The sequence below is a fragment of the Jaculus jaculus genome, chromosome 12, assembly GCF_020740685.1.
Source record: "Jaculus jaculus isolate mJacJac1 chromosome 12, mJacJac1.mat.Y.cur, whole genome shotgun sequence".
Lineage (NCBI taxonomy): Eukaryota > Metazoa > Chordata > Mammalia > Rodentia > Dipodidae > Jaculus > Jaculus jaculus.
This window is the reverse complement of record NC_059113.1, coordinates 99,969,699-99,994,055: the sequence shown is the minus strand read 5'-3', so window position 1 is coordinate 99,994,055 and position 24,357 is coordinate 99,969,699. Positions and strand designations below refer to the sequence as shown.

Sequence of the window (24,357 nt, the reverse complement as noted above, 5' to 3'; positions counted from 1 at the left end):
TGTAGGGGGTGTTTGGAAGGCGGGACCTTGCTGAAGGAGGTGTACCGCTGGGGGGCATTGGGTTAACATAGCCCAGCTCCAGAATTAATTAGTACTCAAGACTACTTCCTTTAGGCTACTGTGGATGTGTGGCTCCTCCCTGAGCCCCTGGAAGTTTGCTTTTACCATGATTTCCCTGCCACAATGAAACCTTCCTTCCAGCCTGTGAGCTGAGCCAGGTGTGGTGGCTCATGCCTTTAATGCCAGCACTCGGGAGGCAGAGGTAGGAGGATCGCCGTGAGTTCGAGGCCACCCTGAGACTCCATAGTGAATTCCAGGTCAGCCTGGGCTACAGTGAGACCCTACCTATGGGGAAAAGAAGGAGAAGGAGAAAAAAGGAAGGAAGGAAAGAAAAAAGAAGGAAAGAAAGGGAAATAAACATTTTATTCCTCCAGTGGAAGAGGAATCAAATCACCCGGGCACTTTTGAGCAACGATAACTCAGAGAGGGTGTGAGGAACTTGGAATACTGCTTTGTGAGGAACTTGGAATTCTGCTTCATACCTTACCTATGTCACACAGACAGAACATTGCAAGGGCCAATGTGAGCAAATGACCTGTCGCCGTGCAGGAGGGTGGCAGCTGGCCGATGGGTGCCGAAGCTCCGTGGCTGCTCTCAGAGCCTGGCTGTGTTGGCAGCCGAGATGGTGACTCGGCACCCTCACGCAGTTTGTTCTTGGCTTCAGGTGAGCGCCGTACCTGTTGCTGCATGGATGGGGAAGACACCGTCATCCCCCCCCCCCCACCATTGGTTTGTTTCCTTCCTCCTCTAGTTTCATAACTTCCATGATTCTCTGAACCACTGTGTTTAGACTACTTTATTTCCTCTTGTTTCTTTTCTTATTTTGGATGTTGGAATGAACCCAGAGTCAGACAGTCTGCCACAGACCTCCATCCTCAGCCCCTGGCTGCTTTGAATCAACTCAGTAGGACTTGGATCAGATGTTTAGCAGCTGCCCACTGAGGCCCCTCCATTCTCACCCAGCCCCCCCCGAGGTTATGTTACCTTCATTTGGAGACCTCAGCAGTGATGGGATGGTTCAGGAACCTGACTGGCTTGTTTGCAGCAGGCCCCCTATCTCTAGAATTTGGGGTCTTCCTCGCCTATGAAAATCTGTGTAGGGAATCTGGTGGATGTGCAGAATGAATGTTGGGGCTTAAGGAAAATTAGTCCCCTCCCCCATTTCCCAGGGAATCGTCTTGGTGAAAGGAACTAAGGCTGGGACCTCGAACTTCTGATTCCCAGTCTAGTGACCCACACTGTCTGGTCAGGTCCATCCTCCCCTGGCAAGAGTTAGTTCTGTTATTGCTGAGATTGTCATGAGTGGCAGGATGGTGGAAGAAATTCTATATATTTGGGGACCCTCCAACCCTGTTGCAGTTGTCTTCTTTTTATTATTTTTTTTATTTATTTATTAGTGAGGGAGGGAGAGAGAAAGAGAGAGAATGGGCACGCCAGACTGCAAACGAACTCCAGACACATGCGCCACCTTGTGCATCTGGCTTACTTGGGATCTGAAGAATCGAACTGGGGTCCTTATGCTTCTCAGGCAAACACGTCAACCACTAAGCCATCTCTCCAGCCCTGCAGTTGTCTTTTCATTACTGGCACAAAACACCTACACAGGAGCAACTCATGGGGAGAAAGGGAATTGTGGCTGATAGTCTCGAGGGAAGCTCATCATGGCTTGGAAAGTGTGGCAGAGTAGAGGCTGGGCATGACATCTTTCTACCTCAGCTGGGAGGTAGCAGCAAGAGTGAGCTCTGGAAAGGGGTGCAGGGGCTAGGGTACCCCAAGGCCCATCCCAAGAAACATACCTCCTTCAACTTCCAAATTGCCAACAGCTGGGGACTGAATGTGAGGCTAAATCACAAACATGGGCCATGTGTGATATCTCACATTCAAACTACTACACTTCCCAAATAGCCAATTGGATCATGTGGTCTAGGAAAAGGAGGTCACAATTGAAATTCAAGGGTAAACATAAAGAGTTCATGGGTTGAAGGTGCCACTTTGGTTACTGCCCAGCTCACTGCCCTCTTGCAGTGCACTTAATAAAGTATTAAGAACAATAAGATTTCAGTCTTGGAATTTACAACTGACTCTGCCATTGAACAATAGTCACCATTCCCCCACATCTGAGTTAATGACCGGGGAATAGGGAACCTGCAGTGCCCCAATGTTGACTGGTGGTGGGAAGGAGAACAGGAGTGACAGCCTTACCCGGTATGTACGGAAACAGATCTTCATGGATTAACTGAAACAGATCTTCATGGATTAAAAGAAGAATGAGGGCTGAGGAGATGGCTTAGCGGTTAAGGCGCTTGTCTGCAAAGTCTAAGGACCCACGTTCTACTCTCCAGATGCCACATGAGCCAGATGCACAAAGGCAAGGCAAGCGCAAGGTCCCACATGCCCATTCAGTGGTGCGGGCATCTGGAGTTCGACGACCATGGTTGCAGCCCTGGCATGCCAATTCTCTCTCTAAAATAAATAAAAATAAAAAAGAATGATTGTTGTTTGCTCTTTATACATTTTTTATCTTTTTTATGTTGTAAATATGCCTTGTGTTTTGTTTTGTCTTATTTTGTGTCTAATTTCTTGTCCTGGAGATGGAACCCAAAACCTCTCTCATGTGAGTCAGGTGGTCTAGAAGTGAGCCACACTCCAACCCTAGTTTAACTTTTAAAAAATTTTTTGTTTATTTTTATTTATTTAAAAGTGACACAGAGAGAGAAAGAGGCAGATGAAGAGAGAGAGAGAGAGACAGAAAGAGAGAGAGACAGAGAGAGAGAGAGAGAGAGAGAGAGAGAATGAGAATGGGCGTGTCAGGGCCTCCAGCCACTGCAAACGAACTCCAGACACGTGCGCCCCCGTGTGCATCTGGCTAATGTGGGTCCTGGGGAATTGAGCCCCGAACCGGGGTCATTAGGCTTCACAGGCAAGCGCTTAACCGCTAAGCCATCTCTCCAGCCCTAGTTTAATTTTAACAAAGCATCACCTCTTCGTTTCTGCTGCTCTTTGGCTCAGGACAGCATCCCCTGAACTGTGACTTGTTTGTGGCACTACCCACGTATGTACCCTGACTCTGGAGTTACTCCTCCAAGCAGCTTCCTTCATTCATTTATAGTTTGCTATTTCCATCAAAGTTTTGTCTATTTTTGTTTCATTGGTGTTGAAGATTTAGTTGGCGGGGACACCATGAACTGTGAATGTGGAAGACGTGGTTAAACGGAGAAACAGGGGCTGAGGCCTTGCATGTACAAGGCTCTGGGTTCCAACCCCAGCTCCACACACACAAAAGAGAAAAAGAAAAACAGAAACGAAAAGAAAAACACTAACTACGACCATTAATTTGTATGCATCCTCCAGCGTGGACTTGGGTATACAGAGAGACCATGTAGGTCTTATTTGCAAACATGTTTAAAGAGTTAATTTAGGACAGATTAAGATAGAAATGACGGCGGAGGGGATCTTACCATGGGATATATTTTATAATCATGGCAAATGTTTAATAAGATTGAGGGAAAAAAGACAGCTGTGATAGATGAGCATCTTTGACCCATGTGGTCAAAAATGAAACGCCCTGGAAGAAGTTGAATTCCTTCAGTAGGTCTGGGAGGACACAGCTGAGCGAGACAGGGGTGTGGGAGGCAGAGACCTAACTGGATCTTCTGAATAGACGCTGAGGGGTGTTGGAGGTGGGGGCAGAGCACCAGGGTGGGAGCGGCACTACTCAGAGGGGTAGACGTGCTCCTGGAAGTGGCAAAGGAACTCAGATAAAGAAACGTGAACATGGGCTGGAGAGATGGCTTAGCGGTTAGGCGCTTGCCTGTGAAGCCTAAGGACCCCGGTTCAAGGCTCGGTTCCCCAGGTCCCACGTTAGCCAGATGCACAAGGGGGCGCACGCGTCTGGAGTTCGTTTGCAGAGGCTGGAAGCCCTGGTGCGCCCATTCTCTCTCTCTCCCTCTATCTGTCTTTCTCTCTGTGTCTGTCGCTCTCAAATAAATAAATAAATAAATAAGAGGTGTGTTTGTTTGAAAAAAAAAAAAAAAAGAAACGTGAACACGAGTCTTTACTTCGACTTTTAAGCTCCATGGCAGTGAAAGGAAAATAGGAGGTGCTATTTAGTTATCGTTTTTTTCCTTTAAAAATGTTTTGTTTATTTTTTATTTATTTATTTGAGAGCAACAGAGAGAGAAAGAGGCAGATAGAGAGAGAGAGAGAGAGAATGGGCGCGCCAGGGCCTCCAGCCACTGCAAACGAACTCCAGACGCGTGCGCCCCCTTGTGCATCTGGCTAACATGCGTCCTGGGGAATTGAGCCTCGAACCGGGGTCCTTAGGCTTCACAGGCAAGTGCTTAACCGCTAAGCCATCTCTAGCCCTCATTTGGTTTTTTTGAGGTAGGGTCTCACTCTAGCACAGGCTGACCTGGAATTTACTCTGTAGTCTCAGGGTGGCCTCGAACTCACAGCAATCCTCCTACCTATGCCTCCTGAGTGCTGGGATTAAAGGCGTGCGCCACCACGCCCCACTTAGTTATCACTTTTTAGGACCTGGGAGACACTGTCATGAAGGAAGTGCAGCTGGGGTGTGTGGAGGAGGCCCCCAGTGTCCCCAGTCGGCTGGCTGAGCATTCTTTTGATCCAGTCTTCTGTGCATAGGAAGGAAACACTCTCCGAATGCAGGCCTCTAACAGCTTTCTCGTCCCCTCAGTTTGGAGGCAGTGAGTGGTACCTTCTGCCGGGCCACGGGGGTCAGGACCCTTTGTGACAGGCAGCATTATAGTTGTAATCTGAAGATTTGACAGCTCTTTGGAAGCCTTCTGGCACCCGGAGCCGACAGGTTATTGTTATTATTGTTCCTGTTGTTACAGTTAGCATCATTTTGGGGTTTTTCAAAGCAGGGTCTCACCTTAGCCCAGGCTGACCTGGAACTCACTTTGTAGCTCAGGCTGGCCTTGAACTCATGGAGATCCTTTTACCTTGGCCTGCTGCTGGCACTAAAGGCATGTGCTACCACTCCCGATCACAGGCGTCACAGGCTGTTTGCTTGTTTTGTTTTTTGCCCAGGCTGAGAATACAGAGTGAATTCTCAAAGTGGTCTCCGAGTCACAGCAATCCTCCTACCTCTGCCTCCCGAGTGCTAGGATAAAGGAGTGGCCACCACTCCCGGGTCCCCACAGCCTTTTACCCTTCTCGGGTCGGCTCTCCGCTCTCTCCTGTCATCTCTCTCTTGATCTCTTTTCCCTTTCTTCTTCCCGCTCAGGATGTTCCTCCAGTGGCCATGACCTCTACTGCTGCCCAGGAACTGACTGTCAGCTGGGGCGGGGTCATCTGGATGTGGGATGACGCTGCCAGTACAATGCAGCTGGATTCCGGCTCATGGGTGGTGCCCAAAGGTATCCAGCTGTGGATGGCACCGGGTGGTTATCAGGCCTGTGGGTGGTGCGAGCCCCACCCTGTGACATAGGGCCTCCACACAGCGTGAGGTGATGTTGGGCTCCCATGGGAGCCTCTGGTCATCTCCAGCTGTCAAATCGTGGGGGGGGGGGGGTGTCACGGAGCGCCTGCGGAATCGAGCCTACGCTGTCGCACGGCACTGTCTCCATGTCGCCAGCTCAGCCCGCGTTACTGAAAGTCGACAAGCAGAGACCTCTCCAGGGCCAGATGTAGTGACAGTGGGGAGACAGCCCAGGTGAGTCTGTGACAGGTGAGTGTCTGTCTGGCAGCCTGGTCCCTAAATAAGCCTAGCTTATTTAATTAATTAATTAATTTGAGAAGGGGAGAGGAATGGGTGCGCCAGGGCCTCCAGCCACTGCAAACAAACTCCAGACGCTTGTGCCACCATGTGCATCTGGCTTACATGGGACCTGGAGAATTGAACCTGGGTGCTTAGGCTTCATAGGCATGTGCCTTAACTGCTAAGCCATCTCTCCAGCGCAAGCCTAGCTTATTATAGTCAAAGGGTGCTTGGTCCAATCAGAGCCATTTGTTTTGGACCAATCATAGTCTCAGAGGCTCATGTTTTGGCCCAATCATGGCCTTGCTCCAGTCATAGCATAAGAGACTCTTGGAGAAAGGTAGTTTCTTTTAGGGACAGAAGCCCAAAGAGAACCAGTACTACCCCGCGTTGGCAGGAATGGAACTGTGTCTCATGGAGACTCAACTGCAACAGCTGCAGTGCCCACTGCCGCCCTGGAGCCAGCCCCTTTGAATCTACAAGCCAGCCAGGTCTTCCCTTTACATGCCTGAATCTGATGAAAGAATACATTTTCCATGGACTGACTATAAAGGCTAATCCATCTTCTCTTTTCCTCTCTCTGCCTCTCCTGGCTCTGGTCCCAGGGATACATGTGAATCTGGTTCCCTACCCTGGGAGACCAGAGCACTGTTTCTTATTCTGGGTAACTTTCTGCTTGGGTCTGCTTTATACTTTGGGAAACTTCTCACTTTCACGACGTGTATGATTTTCCTCTGGTGTCTGAATCTACCCTGTGTGTATTTCCCTTACACTCTAGACCTGCCACAGGGGCGCTCTCTCTAAACTCTTAGGCCTGTTATCTGTGTAATTTCTCTGACTTCGGGGTAACCATGGGTGTAGCTCGACTACTTGTTTCTTATCTGAACTTCTTGGTCTCTGCTTAGATATATTTCCCCTGCTATTCTTCCTTAAGCCTCCACCGTTTGCCCTCCTAAGTTTCTTCCCTGGGGGCGCTCAGGGAGGATGCTGTGTATGTCTCTTCTAACTCTCCCTGTGTAAGCACCTAGATTCCATGTATTCATCGCTCTGCTCCAGCCATTGAATCTCACGGACTATGCTGTGTTTGTTTTCTACAAAAGTGTCTGTTTGCTACTCTCCGTGTGTTTATGTCTCTTCGAGCCTTCTTCCTGGATCCCAATTTTCCCTAAATAAAACCCACAATTTGTGATTTCTCCCTAAATAAACTCAATAATCTCTAATTTATCCCTCTCGAGTCATTATTGTTATTATTATTAGTTCTTTGTTAAAAATAAGACAGGACCCAAACTAGGGGTTCATAAATTTGGGGGAACCCCTCCTGAACCTGCAGGAAGAGCAGTCCTACCACCAGGGGAAGTGCTTCTCATCTGGCCAAGGTAGGTGGACATGGTTCCTAGAAGCTTGGCTTGTGACTGCCGAAGCGTGGAGTAGGAGCTGTTCATACACTCCTGGCTGGGCCTGTGTCTTCAGGAGCAGCGGTGATCACCTGCATCGACCTGGTTGTCTCAAGGCATGTGGAGTGTTCGAGACGGCCGGTGCAGGCGGAAGACTAGTCAGCTGGATGCTCACCAATCACCGGAACCAGCAACCGGGGCTTCCTGCAGTTCCCAGGGCCAACAGCCTGACTGAGATAACTACTGTCTGCCTTAAAAAAAAAAATATTTAGGATGGACCTGGAAAGGATTATACTAAGTGAGGTAACCCAGGCCCAGAAAGCCAAGCGCCACATATTCTCTCTCATATGTGGATCCTAGCTACAGATGATTGGGCTTCTGCGTGAGAAGGAAAATACTTAGTAGCAGAGGCCAGTAAGTTAAAAAGGAGACATAAAGGGAAGAGAAAGGAAGGGAGGAGGGTACTTAATAGGTTGATATTGTATATATGTAAGTACAATGATTGAGATGGGGAGGTAATATGATGGAGAATGGAATTTCAAAGGGGAAAGTGTGTGGGGGGGGAGGGAATTACCATGGGATATTTTTTTATAATCATGGAAGATGCTAATAAAAATTTAAAATATATTTATTTATTTATTTATTTATTTTAGAGCAACAGAAAAAACAGATAGACAGAATTGGCACACCAGAGCCTCAGCCACTGCAATCAAACTCCAGACTCTTGCGCCACCTAGTGGGCATGTGCAACCTTGCCCTTGCCTTACCTTTGTGCGTCTGGCTTGAGTGGGATCTGGAGAGTTGAACATGGGTCCTTAGACTTCGCAAGCAAGTGCCTTAACCGCTAAGCCATCTCTCCAGCCCCTGTCTGCCTTTCTGATACACTGGGAAGCTTTCCCATTCTCAGCCTACCTTTAGGTAGTGACCAAGGGTAGTGACCAGCTCCCTTGCTGAAGTGAGCTCTCAGCGAACCAGCCACCGCTTGTTGTCATTGACTTGTTTTTATCTATTCCCCCAGTGTGCGGGCCCATGGGACCTGTGTGTGCGCACAGTGTGTGCTCGACTGTGGGGGTTACGTGTGCAAGCTTGTGCAGGGGAGCTGTGTGAGAGAGCACATAGGCACAAGTGTGCAAAGGGGAGTTGTGTGTGGGGGAGGATAAGTGTGTATGAGCATATGAGGGGAGCTTCATGTGAGGGCATGTGTGCACGTGTGTGTGCACCACTGGGTGCATGAGGACACGTGTGCACGTGTGTGTGCACCGCTGGGCACATGCCTTGTATTGGAAGAGAATGGCGTGTGTGAGAAGGGCACCTGCCCTCACTGAAAAATTTGTACTTCTGGATTGGCTCCTTGGAATCCCTTGTCCTTTGTGGCCCCTGGAGTTGGAGACAGGCAGCAACAGAAAGAAACTGTGGGTGACTTCTGTAGTTTTTTTTTTTTTTTTTTTTGGTTTTTTTGAGATAGGGTCTCACTTTAGTCCAGGCTGACCTGGAATTCACTATGGAGTCTCAGGGTGGCCTTGAACTCACAGCAATCCTCCTACCTCTGCCTCCCGAGTGCTGGGAATAAAGGCGTGCGCCACCACACTCGTAAAAGCCTCTCTCTCTCTCTCTCTCTCTCTGTGTGTGTGTGTGTGTGTGTGTGTGTGTGTGTGTGTGTATGTGTGTGTGTGTGTCATAGGCATCAAAAGGACTAAACTAGTCAGTAGAACTTGTCTCAGAGCTCTGGAGTTTGGTGAGGTCTCAGGGCCTCTCGTGGGTATCTGCAGCCCTGCCGTTCACAATGACAGGCGCCTCAGTGTAAATGGAGACTGAAGCCCTGACTTCTTGCCTAGAGTGGACTGCAATTTAACTGGACGCCCCAGCAGCCACTTGCCAAAAATTAATGGTCAGTGAAATGGGAGCAAGCAGAAGGTAAGTAGCGCTTTCCTGCCATGTGATCCCCAGTGGTTAGCACCAATGAGGATGGATCACGGGGTGCTATCGCTGTCTGAGCAATGATGGGAATTTTCTTCCCCTTAAGATCAGCTTCCCCACTTTCAGGGCCTCTGCGTGAGCAGGGGTCAAAAGAAGCTGACAGGCTGCTCTGGGTTCGTGGCCGCCTTGCTTTAGTTTGTCCGTCACTGTCACGCTGCTCAGAGACAAAGCAAAGCCCACTTGTGGAAACTGTGATTACCATGTGGCTCCAACCTGGGACTCAAAGGGGATTTCATAAGAAAAGTCTGCCCCAGCTCCAGACGTCTGCCAGCAAACAACTCCCAGTGAGCTATAGCTTTAAAACGTTAGGACCAGAGCTGACAGCTTTGTCCTTGCCACACCCCAGGCCCAGGAGCCCAGGATGCTTTTAACAGGACAGGAAGCTCAAAATGAAGTTCAGAACGCCTGAGTCTTCTCTCCTGTCACAGCTGCAGAAATGTCTCCCCGCCCAAAGGGAATAATTGCTTCCCAAACGCGGCACCATGGGGGTCTTGGCCTAGTCACATGCTCAGCAAGGGTTTGATGAACAGTTTGATGAACAGCTCTTTCCCTGCTGATTTCAAATCGATCATCCAGTTTTGAATGTGTCTATTTTCTTGTACTGTCCTGGATTGTCCCTTAAAGTGCAGAAGCTCAGTGTATGGAGAGCTGATTTAATTGCCACTTTAAAATGTTAAAACACAGACTGTAAGTCTACGAGCAAACTGATGGTTACATGAATCATCAAACTATTTCTGTAGACAAGAATTGAGCGAAAGATTAAAAAAAAAAAAAAAGTAAAGAAAATGTTCACAACTGCATCAGGGGTTGAGGAATTCCAGTCCCTGGGTATGTTTACACGGAGCTGCTCACCTGACACAGGATGGGGAAGTGGTGACTAATCGAGTCCACAGGGAAGGATTAAGATAGCAGAGGTAGGTGTCTGAGGCCTACATCAGCCCAGCCCCCCTTTCTCTGCCTGTCTCTAGGCCCCACAGTAAACAGGGTTAAAAGAAAAGAAAAACGACCATCAATAGTTGCCCAGGTGCTAACCACCCCTCTTCACCAAGGGGAAGGGCTCCACATAGCTCTTAGCACCTAGGTATACAACAGACATCTGGCTCCTGCATTGTTTCTATCCATGGGATAGGATTTCCACCCTCATTCTAATCCCATCCCATTTTTGCTAACAACCTCCGAGAAATTTGTTGTCATGCCAGAAGCCATAAAAGTAGGTGAGATGCGGATTTTGATTTTCCGTGGTGGGAATGGGTTCTTACAAGGAACTTTTCCTCCAGGAGAAGCTGAGTGCCACTTCCAAGCCCTGGTAGGTGCTGGAGGGCCAAGGCAGGGGACGACATTGGCAGGTTGCCCAGCAGCTCTGCGCTCTCCAACACAAAGGCCACTAACTGCGTGGAGTTGTTTTTAAATAGAAAATTAAATTTAAAAGGCCAGGGGGATGGCTCAGTGGTTTGCAAAACCCGGGTTCGATTCCCCAGTACCCACAAAAAGCTAAATGCACAAAGTGCCACATTCATTTAGAGAATTTTTTTTACATTGGCAAGAGGCCCTGGCGTGCCCATTCCTTCTCCCTCGCGTCATTCTCTCCCTCTCTCAGCTTGCAAATAAAGAAGATTAAATTAAAAAAAAAAATACAACCTATTTCTCACGGGGCTCAGTCGGGGGGCAATGTGGCTGTTGGCATTGTGGGGAATAGCAAGGACTTGATGCATTTACATCAAAGCGAAGTTCTTTGGGGGGGGGGGGTCGTTGACAGCGCCTTGTCCTAGACTCTATTAGCCCAAGCCCGAGCGCACGTGGTCCAGGACCCCCAGTCCACCTGAGCAAGGGACAGGTCAGTTTCCCCGCGGGCGCTTTGGGAAGGTGGAGGCCCAGGGTTGCACCGGGCAGAGGTGGTACTGAAATCCGCGTTGGGAAAGCAACTTCTCTGTTGCAATCCCTGCTGGTCTGACAGGCTCCTGCGGAGTTACATCACTTCCTAAAAAAAAAAAAAAAAAAAAAAAAAAAAAAACAGGCAAACACCTCTACTTCAAGTGAGCACCGACCCAAACAAGCAGGAAGCAGGAAATGTGCGCGCTGGAGGGAGGCGGGGGCCCCCGCGCAGCGTCCCGAGCGCGCCCAGCTGTCATGACCGCTCCGCGCGCTGCGCTCGCCTTGGCCTTGGGACTCGCGCTTGCTCACCCCGGCCTGGGTAAGCGACCTCCGGCAGGGATGGAGGATCCTGAAGGCTTGTGGGTGCCCCGCAGCTAGCTACAGGACTTATGCAGGGAGGGTCACACCCAGAAAAAAAAAAAAACAAAAAACAAAAAAAAACAATCGAATCCTTTGGGTGCAATTTGAAGTGGAGAACATGACAAGTCTTTTGGAGGGCTGGAGTGGCGGGTGGGTCTGGCTGTCGTTCGCCCGGGCGTCTCTGAGTTGATGTAAACCTCCGGCGATCTTCGCCTTCTGTGATATGTCATTTATCAGCTTTATTGGGTTTATTAAGAGACCCATAAACTTGTTGGCAGTTCATGGCAAAGAATGTTTCCGTCTACTGAAACGGGGAAATAATGATTTTGCTTTGAAAGCTGAGACGCCTGCTGGTTCCCAAAACTCTTGGGAAAGAATGAGGTATGGACATGAACTACTGGAAAAGATGCTAAAGAAAAACCCTTAAATTGAAAAGAAATTGTAAACAGGAAATCAACGGAGGAGTCGCCAGGCACCCGCTCTCTCTAACATCTAGAAGGTTCTTTCATCTGCTTTAAGGTTTTCTTTTGACCTTGCTACTAGGTCGGGTAATTTCTTTGCATAATCCATTGTTACTGTAGGCAATTGAAGGTATTGGAAAAGACAGAATTAAGTCCCAGTGTTTTAGGCTGAGAGCAGAGAGTGGTTTAGTCTCCCCACAGTTGCTACAACAAGCAAGCCGCTTCTCAATTGCCTCCTGGTTTTGTTGACTTACCTTTGGTGAGTAAACTTGCTGCCCACCCTCTCTGCCATGGGTACTGCCTGGCTTAGGTGAGGGACAGTAGAGGAGGCAGAAGAAACGTTTTCTAGGTACGTTCTTTAAGTAGGATGGAGGGATGCTTAGTGGCGAAGATGCTTGCCTGTGAAGCCAAAGGACCCAGGTTCGTTTCCCCAGGACCCACGTAAGCCAGGCGCACAAGGTGGTGCATGTGTCTGGAGTTTGTTTATAGTGGCTGGAGGTCCTGGCATGCTCATTCTCTCTCTCTCTCTTGCAAATAAATAAAATTTTAAATAGGATGGGAGGCATCAGGTACTCTGAGGTCACAGCTGTGGCAACCTCCTGGAGGTTGGCTGGCAGCCCTCATCCCTCCCAGCTCACCAGGGATAACTCCATGGGCTGACCCCAGGTGTCTGAAGTAGAAAGTGAAGGATGTGTGTTTGGAACAGAGACCCGTCTTCACATGAGACTGGGCATCCATGCTTGTCAGCTGCACAGTGCTCGGGAGCTGGAAGTGTGCTGGAGAGAGCCATGGGCACCTTGGTGGCAAATCCCCTCCAGTTCATCTTTGTCTTCCCCACGTGCTCAGCATCATTTAGGAACGCAAAAATTGCTGAAATCATCGCTGGAGTGGAGATGGGGCTGGTGTCTGAAAACGGTGGCTCTTCTGAGAACAAGTGGCGTAGGGGACCAGGAGAAGGAGCATCAAGGACTTGCTGAAGTTCAATTACAGTAGCTGGAGGGCCTGATGTACCAATTCTCTCTCTCTCTCATAAAAAGTGCAGTCTATTGGGCTTACTCACTTCAAAAAATATTTTCTTTACTTATTTCAAAGAGAGAGAGAGAAAAGAGAGAGAGAGAGAAAAGAGAGAGAGAGAGAGCAAGAATGGGCATGCCAGATCCATGGGTCACCTTGTGCATCTGGCTTACGTGGGTACTGGGGAATCGAACCTGCCACCTTGTGCATCTGGCTTATGTGGGTACTGGGGAATTGAGCCTGGATCCTTAGGCTTTGCAGGCAAGTGCCTTAATCTTTAAGCCATCTCTCCAGCCCTTCTTCTCTCTTTTCAATGACTCTGATTGTCATGTTCTGTTTCCTGAGACAGCGTCAACTTCAGTTATGAAAAATGGTAAATAGCTAACACACACAGTGCTCCTTATATATCAAGCAGGGTGATAAGACACTACTCAATTCTGAGGACAACTTTATCAGGTGGGTCCTGTTATCCATGTCTCAGATATGAGAAAGTTGAGGCAAGCAAGTAAGTGCCTTGCTGTGAGTCACACAGCTAAGTAATAAGATTGCTCGGGATATCCACATTCTACCCATGTCCAATACTACCTTGGCCCCTTCTTTCTTTGCCCGACTCGGTGTCTAGTTTCAGGTTTGGAAAACTGTGGCTCTGTTGCTTTTCTGGCTGAAGGCATATCACTTAACTAACTCCTGGTTGAGTATTTAAAAATATTTTTTCTTTATTTGTAAGCAGGGGTGGGGGGGTGGAAGATAGGGCCTAATGTCATTTAAAACAAACTCACGTGCCACTTGGTGTGTCTGGCTTTATATGGGTTCTGGGTAATTGAACCTGGGCTGGCAGGCTTTGCAAGCAAGCACCTTGCCTTTAACTACTGAGCCATCTGCCCAGCCATTGGTAGGGTTTTATGGTTCCTGGTATATTTGTTCGTGTTGGGCAGAGACTAGCTCACAGGAAGACAGAAGACCAGCAAGAATTGGGTTAGTCAGCTATGGTGGAAGGAAATAGGTACAGAGTGAGCAACCAGAGACTCTGGGGATTAGTATAGTTAAGAACAGAAGCAGGGACATTGCTGGGTAAGAGGCTTCAGGGTGTGGGGACCAGGGAGAGAAAGAATGGCTGAGGCCAAACCGAGTCCCTAGGAGAGCCCAGCTGAAAACTAACCCACAGACCACCAGACACGTCCTCAGGGACACAAAACAACAAAAGCAAGCAAGATTACAAAACAAAACAACCAAGCTGGGTGTGGTGTTGCTTGCCAGTAACCCCAGCACTAAAGCGGCTCAGAAGGACCGTGAGGGAGTTCAGCACCTGCGTGGGCTTCGTGGAGCGCTTGTCTGAGCAACAAAGCCAAGCAGGCGACAGATGAGGTTTAAAGTCCTTCTGTGACCTCAGTTCTAACGTGCAGAAAAGCAGCAGAGGAAAGGCCTTGGCTGGAATGAGCTCAGGTCTGTAAAGACACAAACCTGCAATTTGCCATCCTGCCTGCAGTTTGCACCACCCTTAAAATACTGCCAAGGGATGCAAGCAGGAGGGTGGGGAAGGGCTGGAGGGTGGAGGGTGGACCCATGGGACCCACCCACTCAGCTGTTCCATTTTACTGTTCATAGTTTGCATTACTAGAAGTCTGTCCCTTTATTTTAGTGTATCAGACTTTACTTTTTTTGGTGGTAAATCACTTCAGTTTTATTTAAAAGGCAAACGTAGACTGAGCATAAAACTTAGCCGCTCCATTCTACTAAGTCTTTTTACAAGAACATTAACAATGGTTTAACTTTTCGTAATATATTTACTTATTTATTTACACAGAGAGAGAAGGGAGAGGGAGAATGGGTGTGCCAGGGCCTCTTGCCACTGAATATGAACTCCATGTGCCACTTTGTGCCTCTGCCCTTATGTAAGTACTGGGATTTCAAACCCTAGGTCGTTAGGATTTGCAGGCAAGTGCCTTAACTACTGAGCCATCTCTTTAGCCCAGTTTAACTTTTACTGACTGAAAGCATTAACACAAATGCTGCCAGTATGTGAATGGAAAAGCCTGCTATGGAACATCGGGCATAATACTGAGCAAAATAAACTATTAATACACAGAAAAGGCTGGGTTACGGTCACAATAAGTGTGCCTGGTTAAAACAGAAAGAAAGAAAGAAAACCATGTCAGAGGCAGCACTATTGAAATTCATTTACATTCCCAGAAACCATCACATGTCACAGTGGCAAAGACATGAAGAGACAAGGTGGGAAAAAAAAAATCAATGGGCACAGGAAAATATTTTTGAGTGACCAGTATGTTCATTTGCTTTCTTTCTTTCTCTCTCTCTCTTTCTTTCTTTCTTTCTTTTTTTTGTAATTTTTAATATGAGAAACAGAGAGAGCACAAGAGCAAGAGAGACTTGGCACGTCAGGGCCTCAGGCCACTACAACTGAACTCTAGATGCGTACACCACCTTGTGCACATGTGTGACCTCGAACGCATGCGTTGCCTTGTGCGTCTGGCTTATGTGGGACCCTGGAGAGTCAAACATGGGTCCTTAGGCTTTGCAGGCAAGCACCTTAACCACTAAGTCATCTCTCCAGCCCATGTTCATTTTATTAAGTATGATAACAAATGTTTAGGCATCTGTATATATCAACACTTATCTAACTGCATACTTGAAGTATATGCAGTTATTATCCTTCAAATATATATATATGTGTATGTATATATATATATTCGACTTTGTTTTTATTTATTTATTACAATCAGAGAGAGGGAGAGAGAGGAGAGGGAGAGTGAGGATGGGTGTGCCCGGGCTTCTAGCCACCCGCAAACAAAATCCAGATGCATGTGCCACCGTGCGCATCTGGCTTACGTGGGACCTGGAGAATTGAACTTGGCTCTGTAGGCTTTGCAGGCATTTGCCTTAACTGCTAAGCCATCTCTCCAGCCCTCTATCAGTTATATTAAAAATTTTTTTTGTTTATTTTTTATTTATTTATTTGAGAGTGATAGACAGGGAGAGAAAGAGGCAGATAGAAAGAGACAGAGATTGGGTGTACCAGGGCCTCCAGTCACTGCAAACTAACTCCAGACACGTGCGCCCCCTTGTGCATCTGGCTAACCTGGGTCCTGGGGAATGGAGCCTTGAACCGGGGTCCTTAGGCTTCACAGGCAAGTGCTTAACTGCTAAGCCATCTCCCCAGCCCTTTCAGTTATATGTTAGTAGAGCCATTGAAAGTTTCAGGAACACCAAGTATGTCCTAACAAAGGTATGCTTTCTAGAGAATGACAGGGCTGCATCACAGAGAGGAGTGTTGAGGCAACAGTGAGGAGAGAGAGGTAACCCGTAAGTAAGCGGACATCCAGGCGCGTCCGGGGCTGGAGTCCAGTCCCCTGCAGCCTCAGTCAGACTGGCCACTCATCCAGCCAGCGAGGGCAGTGGGTCATCTTTGTACCCATCGTCTTGTGTCCATTTCCACCTTCTTGCACAGCCACTGGACTAGACGGGAACTGAATCGTCAGAATGATGGGGTTGGGGGGGAGTGGTCGTGGCTGTCCTCTTTAGTCCTGTTTGGAATCAGCACACTCTGGACTTCGGGCCTCGAGTGGCCACACCACGCTTCCGCTTCCCCGCACTTGATGGTGTTGTGGGTTGCATGAAAGCAGGGGTGCTGGGTGCGTAGTAGGGTGAAGGAGAGCTGCTGCTCCCCAGAGCCACCAGCCCTGTGGTGGGTGTGAAGACAAGACAGAAGTGGCTGTGGGAATAGGGGAAGCTCATTGGTGCTTCCCCCAGAATGGATGGATGGTGACAGACGGGTCATAGGCAACAGGCAGTGTTGGGCCTGCAAATCAAGTTGCCTTGTGCTGTCACCAGGAGGTTGGGTGATGGTCTTGCTGGGCCTGTAGCTGCTGCTAAGGTACTTGGTCCCTCAGAAAGTCTGGTCTCCCATGATGTTGCCAATGTAGTAACCGATAGGTGGGCTGAGGGGCGGCTCCCGTCTGCAACGTCAGGTTGTAAATTGCAAGTGGCCCCCAAGTGTACTGTACTTGCAAAGTGTTGCCAATGGGCAGAGAACGGAAGGTGATGGCCTGGGAAGGAGGGGCTTGTACCCATAGCCTTCAGGTGTGTGGCAGGATGGGACGTATAGACACACCAGGGTCTCTTGCCACCAGACGCATGAGCCACTTTCTTTCTTTTTTTTAAATTTATTTTTATTTGAGAGCGACAGACACAGAGAGAAAGACAGATAGAGGGAGAGAGAGAGAATGGGCGCGCCAGGGCTTCCAGCCTCTGCAAACGAACTCCAGACGCGTGCGCCCCCTTGTGCATCTGGCTAACGTGGGACCTGGGGAACCGAGCCTCGAACCGGGGTCCTTAGGCATCACAGCCAAGCGCTTAACCGCTAAGCCATCTCTCCAGCCCCGCATGAGCCACTTTCTATGTCTGGCTTTACATGGGCGCTGGAGACTTGAGCCAGGGCAGACAGGGCTTACAAGCGAGCACCTTTACCCACTGAGACCTCTGTCCAGCCCCATGGATTCGTTTTTCTGTCTTTCCGCTCATCTCCAGGCCTTCCGCCGGCCCAGCTCAAGCTCAGCACTCAGACTGCTTCATCCAGGTCACACATACCTCTTAACGGCTAAAACTGAAGGGCCCATTTCTGTCCTTATTTTATCTTTTCCTCTGTAGCGTTTACTAGAATGGATCAATTATTGAAACTGTCCCTCTTCCTGGGTCTGATGATGTCATTTTGTCCTAGGTCTCCATTAGGCTGTGACTGCTCCTTTCTCTTTTGGGATTATGACTGTTTCTTGACCACCTGCTCATTTCATGTTAATGTTGGTCTTTTCTTACTCCTTACATCATTCCTGAGCCCTCATGCCCACTTTCTTCCCACAACAGGCTGATTATGTTTGTATAATCACCTCTATTCTGCAATATATATCTCCGCCCAGCTCAGAACTCATATTATCATTTCCCCTTGAGTACACTGCAGGTACTGTTAGCTCCGTATGTCCAAAACAGAACTCATTCTCTCTCCTGCTGGCTTACACCCAGACTGCCTCTTGTCTGGATCATCCTGCTAATTTCTGAACTGGTCTTCTTACCTCGGGGGTCAACTACATGCCATGTTCACACAACCTCCAGCCTACAGAAATGTAATTATCTGTTCCCTGTATTCACCTTTTCATGATCTTGGGCTAGATTCCACCCCTTCTCCCCCAAACAACCTCATGAGCTGGGTGTGATGACTCCTGTCTATGATCCCAGCTGCTTTTACTTGGGTGTTATTTTCCCCAGGAACAAGAAGGCAGCTGCAACAGAAAATTGGTACCAGAGGTGTGGGGTCATCACTGATAGAAACCTGACTGTCATTGAGACAGAGGAAGAATGATAACTCTTTTGAAAGTAGGGGCCTGAATGCGGAAGGAATTTTCCTGCTCTTCAGAGTTGGCTTAGTTTCCCCCACCTGGATAAGCAATTTGGCACTGAAGTTCACCTGGTACTGTGAAGTATAACAGATCCAGGAAAGAAAGGGCCACTGGACTTGCAATGTGATTTGATTTTGGAAATGGCCACTGGGCGATGTGGGGCAGGGTTGTTGGAGTCCCTGTGTGGAGACCCAGTGGAGCCATGGGGATGGATTTCTCCCAGGCTATGAGAAGCCAAGCTGGAGGGGCAGAATTGGAACCCCAGAGACTTTGGTGGACACGGAATTATAGGATTTGATGCTTGCTATGTTTACTGATTATTATTATATCTTTCCTTGCATTGTTTGCAGGGTGAATGTCTATGCCATTGTGAGTTTTTGATTTCACAGACTCGCAGTTACAAGCCCTTAGCCTGTGGATGTTTGAGCAATGTTGGGATTCATAAAAACTATTGGGACTTTTAGAGTTGGACAGAATGCACTACATTTTACATCATAGATTGTCATCAGGTGTCCCCAATAACTGCATGTGTTTTGAATGCTCGGTCCCTAGCTGGTGACAGTTTTGGAGGTGGAGCCTCGTTGGCGGAGATGTGTTGTTGGGGGAAGGCTTAGAGATGCTATAGCCAGTTCCCCCTTGCTGGAGTTCAGCTCACTCTCCTACTACTGTTTTCTGTCTACTGTGGCAGAGGTGATGCTCAGCCTCTGCTCATGCCATGCTTTCCCCTGCCGTCATGAAGCTCCCCCTTGAGACTGTAAGCCAAAATGAGTGCTTTCCTACCATCACCTGGTTTTGGTCAGGTGTTTTGTCCCAGGAACATGAAGGTAACTACAACAACTGTTAATTGTGATGTTTTTCTGAGATTCTGTCCTTCAGCGGTGCCCTCCTCTGAGATCCCCTCCTGGGTGCTCCAGCCTCACCTACAGCGAATCTCTTCTCTTCCCATGTCCTTGTGACACTCTGCACAAAAACACAGAGTGCACTATTAGCCGGAATTATGATTATGGGTTGACAGGCTATTGTCCTGAGTTAGTCATTTCCCTGGGAGGCAAGGGGCTGGTCTGTTCTCACTCACTTTTACATCTCAGGATTAGAATAGTGTCTGGCAGTATATACAAAAGAAATGTGGTAAGTGACTGGCTGAATGAGTAAATGGCATGACATTTATTTCATCCAAAAGATTTACTTATACTCAAGATAAGATTATAATGGACAGTATAATTAAGTTAGGGTAACACCCGGATCAATTTTATTTGTAGCTTATCCAATTTCACAATTTTATTCTAAAATGCTAGCCAACTATCCCAAATCTTAGTTAGGTATGTCACTTGGAAGGCTGAGGCAAGGAGGATTGTTGTTTTGAGGTCATGCTGGGTGACATAGCAAGATATTGCCTCAAATAAACAAGAATAGGGCTGGAGAGATGACTTATAAATTAAGGCATTTGACAGCAAAGCCAATCAACCCAGGTTTGACTGCCCAGTACCCACATAAAGCCAGATGCACAAGGTGGCCCATATGTCTGGAGTTTGTTTGCAGTAGCTGCAGGCCCTGGTGTGCCCATTCTCTCTCTATCTACCTGCCTCTCTTTTTGTCTCTCAAACAAACAAATAAAGAACATGTATAAAAAACAAAAACAATGATCTTGGGCTGAGGAGATGGCTCAGCAGTTAAAGGCACTTGCTTGCAAAGCCAGCCAGCCTCAGTTTAATTCCACAGTCCCCTTGTAAGTCAGATGCACAAAATAACAGATGTGTCTGAAGTTTGTTTGCAGTGGCAAGAGGTCCTGGTGTGCCCATACTCACTCACTCACTCTGTCATAAATTCATAAATAAATAATTTAAAAACTAACAGTCTCAATTCCTCTCAGGTATAAATTAAAAGATAGTTCACTTCTGTTTCCTTAATTCAAAGCAGCTATTGCCCCCTCTGTCTCTGGGTAGAGAATTTCACTGTGGCTTCAGAGCAAGTCTTCTTATCCATTATTTTCTCAAAATACCATGGAAACTCAAAATCTGCATTCAGCAGGATCCTAATTTGTGGAAAGGACCCCCAGGTCATTTTGGGGAGTCTTCTAAGAGGAAAACACAAGAAATCTCATCAGATTTCAAGCCAGTAAAACATTCCAGAGAAATTAAAGAAGTAAGATGAAGGGAAGAGGACCCTGCTGGAACGGGTTCTAAATTCAGTCATTTAAAAATTAATTTACTGGGCTGAAGAGATGGGCCTAGCAGTTAAAGCGCTTGCCTGTGAAGCCTAAGGACCTATGTTCGACTCTCTAGATTCCACGTAAGCCAGATGCACATGGTGGCACATGTCTAGAGTGTGTTTGCAGTGGCTAGAAGCCCTGGTGTGCCCATTCTCTCTCTCTAATAAATAAAAAAATAAAATTCACTAAATCAACAATTTAAGAAATGCACGCGCCTGTGTGTGTGGCGTATGCACGTGTATGGCCCCTTGCCACGCACAGCTCGGGTCACTCCGCTGCAGTGGCCAGAGTGGAATGTCACATTTCCCACTCTGTCACTTATCTGCCTGCCCTTGTTTTGTGCCACAGTCTCTTTTTGCTCTTTCTGGGGTTTGCTGGGCATCTGTCTCGGCTCCCCTGCAGGAATGGGGTTCAGGCCCATCTGCTTTACCTGGGATCTGGAGACTTGAACTCAGGCAGTCTCAGGCTCCCTCATACTTTCACAGAAAGTGCACCTAACTGCTCAGCCATCTCTCCAGCCCAAATTAGTTCATTTCTAAATGCTTGGCAAACACTGCAGGATAGATGGGATTGTACTGCATTGAAAGTTATCTGGTGACCAAAACTGTAGTTTTTCACAAGTGAATAACTTCAAGCAAGAATCAGCTGCAAGTTCCCAAAAAGACTGAGTAAATATGATCAAGCTTTCTCAAAATAAGTAAGTAAATGAATAACAAAATGCTTAACATGAAAACATCACAGTGTGGAGGGTCTCCCTTGTTGTAGAACACATTTATTTTTTTCAAATGTTTTTATTTGCTTATTTGGAAGCAAAGAGAAGAATGAGAGAGAGAGAGAGAGAGAGAGAGAATGGACACACTAGGGCCTATTGTCACTGAAAAAAAAAACACACACACACACACAATACTCCACCAGATGCATGCACCACTTGGTGCAGCTGGCTTTATATGGGTACTGGGGACTCGAACCCAGGCCATCAGGCTTTGCAAGCAAGCTCCTTGAACTGCTGAGCCTTCTCTCCAGCCCAAGTATTTGAATCTGACCATAAATTGCAATTGAGAAGGTTTGCTTCTCAAAGAGCCTCACCAGGAAAAATCTCCAGGACCCACAACTGGCACCACACAATCCTCCCCGAAGTGAGCATAAAGAAACACTCTGCCCTGGTTCTTGATGCTAAAGAGAAAGGCCACGCGAGACCCAGGCCCCGCCTGCCCACACTGTCTCTCCACCCTTGGCACCCGCCCTTGACCTTCTGTGCTTTCACCTCACTTGTGCTCAGCCACTTGCTCTATCATACCTCCAGGGACTCCCTCAAGGCAGACTTATTAAGTGACTACTTTCACTTAGTAAAAACTGTCACATCCATAGGGCCACAAAGAAGCCAATGAGAGCAGCAATGCCTCCACTCCTTTGACCTGCACCAAGAAGGTCGTTTAGAGCTGGAGAGCTGGCTTAGTGGTTAAGGAGTTTGCCTGCAAAGCCAAAGGACCCAGGTTCGATTCCCCAGGACCCAAGTAAGCCAGATGCACAAGGTGGCACGTGTGTCTGGAGTTCGTTTGCAGTGGCTGGAGGCCCTGGTAAGACCATTCTCTCACTCTTTCCTGCTTTCTCTCTCACTTTCTCAAATAAATAAATGAATAAAGAAATATTTATTTGACAGAGAAAGTGGGAGAGAGAGAGAGAGAGAGAGAGAGAGAATGGATGCACCAGGGCCTCTAGCCACTGCAAACGAACTCCAGACACGTGCACCCCCTTGTGCATCTGGCTAATGTGGGTCCTGGGGAATCGAACCTGGGTCTTTTGGCTTTGCAGGCAAACCCCTTAATGGCTAAGCCATCCCTCCATCCCCCCCCTTCTTTTTTAAAAAAAATGTCATGTAGGGGCTGGAGAGATGGCTCAGCAGTTAAACTACCTTACTACAAGGCCTAACAACCCAGGCTCAGTTCCCCAGAATCCACATAAGGCAAGATGCACAAAGTGGCACATGTATCTGGAGTTTCTTTGCAGTAGCTAGAGACCCTGGCATGCCCCATTCTCTCTCTCTCTCGCTGTCCTTGCAAATAGATAAATAAATAATAAAAAGAAGGTCACTTAGCCTTTACGTGTGGGCCTGAGTTTGACATGCCCTGCCCGCCCCATCCCTGAAGCAAAGAACTGGAGCCTTGACCTTTCATCACCGGTTACTCTTCCCCTCACATTCAGCAATTCCTCTGATTCCTCAGATTGTGGTTTTTCAACTCAGCTTTTGAGAGAAAATCACTAGGTCTTCATTTCTTTGTCAGCAGGGACACGGCGTGTATTCCATGGGGGAAAGTTGTTAGGGAATAGGGTGTTTGCTAACAAGGTAAAAGGTGTGACTGATGTTGTTACCTCAAACCCACCTGCCACCCCTCTTTCGCAATGCTGGGGATAGACCCCAGGGGTTCATGTGTGCCAGGCAAGCCACTGTACCACGGAGCTACAAGCTCAGCCCCTCCTGACCTGTTCAACATCCCCTTCTGTCACCTACTCCAGAAACGGAGACTTGTGCATAGCAGAGTTCCAGGCGCTAGGATAGAGTGTGAACCGCAGAGGAGACAGGCAACAGTGAAGTCATGATGGAAGTCATTTCAGGCAACAAATGATAACTTAGCGCTGTTTTGTGGTCAAGTGAGCTAGAAAAAAAAAAAAGGCAGAGCACTTGGAGCAAGCACCGTCTGGGGCCTATGAGCAATGGCGTCTCAACGGCGTCATCCTTGGACTTGGCACTGGAATGACTAGGCATCATCCTCCCACAGCCAGGCTGGTGCCTGCCGTGTCTGCTAGGGCCATTTGTTCCAGTTTTGTCCCTGGCCACAGCACAGGCAGGTTCTGCAAATGCTGAACAATTAATTTTTTTTTTTTTAAAAAGAGATCGCTAGAGAAGATTGGCTGCTTCATGGTGTGTACGTCTATTAATTTTGCTCCCAAAGACTCTTCTCTGAAGACAGTTCTCCAATCACATTTAAAACTAATGAGTATGCCTTCATGAGTAATGGAAAATTAAAATAATGTCCACCCGGCTCTGATTTAACTCAGTAATTCTCTACCCAGCAAACATTTACTAGAGTTATCTGGGAAGCTTAAAAAAAAAAATACTGTTGGACTGCAGTTATAACTCAGCAGGGGCAAAGCCCTAAGTTTGAGTCTTAGCATCCCCCAGCCCCCCCCCCAAAAAAACCCTGTTATACAGGCCATGTCCCTAGATGGTTCTACCTGTTGATGCTAAGACCTGGTGACTGTTGAGATCAACGTTGACTACTCATTACCTACAGTGAAATGAAATTATCTGGGCAATGATACCCAGGCCAGCAACATCAGCACTACCTGGGGAATTGTTAGAAAGTCCCCCTTGGGACTGGAGACATGACTCAGCACTCAGAGGTGCTTGCTTGCAAAGCCCGTCGCCCCCCCCCCCCCGCCTTAAACCCACTTCCTTGGCACTCTGGCGGCAGTACCCAGGGGTCTGCTTTAAGAAACATCCATCCAGGCGGTCCCAGTGACCACGGGTTTTAAGTTGCCAAGCTGCTCTCTCAGCAGGCCTGACTTGGGGATGCAGGTTCTAAAGCCTAGCGTGCATCTCTCTTAGACTCAGACAAACGAGAATACTGTGTTCGTCGGTTCTCTCATGATCTATCGTGCCAGCGTCTCCCGGGAGCTCGCCACCTCTCAGCTGTCGGGTTTGATGGACAGAGTTGGCCCCAGCACTCTGATCTTTGGTTCTTGTTAAGTTCCCAAAGGGGACATTAGGATGCGGGCTGGGGGAATTGCTCAGTGGCTAACGCCCTTGCTTTCACAAGCATGAGAACCTGAGTTTGGATCCCCAGTACCCTGATAGCGTACCTGTAATCCCACTGTTGAG

General features: G+C 48.0%; 1 protein-coding gene across 1 annotated transcript in view; it reads left to right on the top strand.

Annotated features, from left to right (window-relative positions):
• Positions 1-11,264: 11,264 nt before the first annotated feature.
• Tmem154 (transmembrane protein 154) overlaps positions 11,265-24,357 on the top strand; it is a 45,830-nt gene continuing 32,737 nt past the window's right edge. Inside the window, exon 1 of the mRNA XM_045131294.1 lies at positions 11,265-11,344. Coding sequence (XP_044987229.1) covers positions 11,281-11,344 — 64 coding nt within the window. The 5' untranslated portion in view covers positions 11,265-11,280. The remainder of the gene's footprint in view (positions 11,345-24,357) is intronic.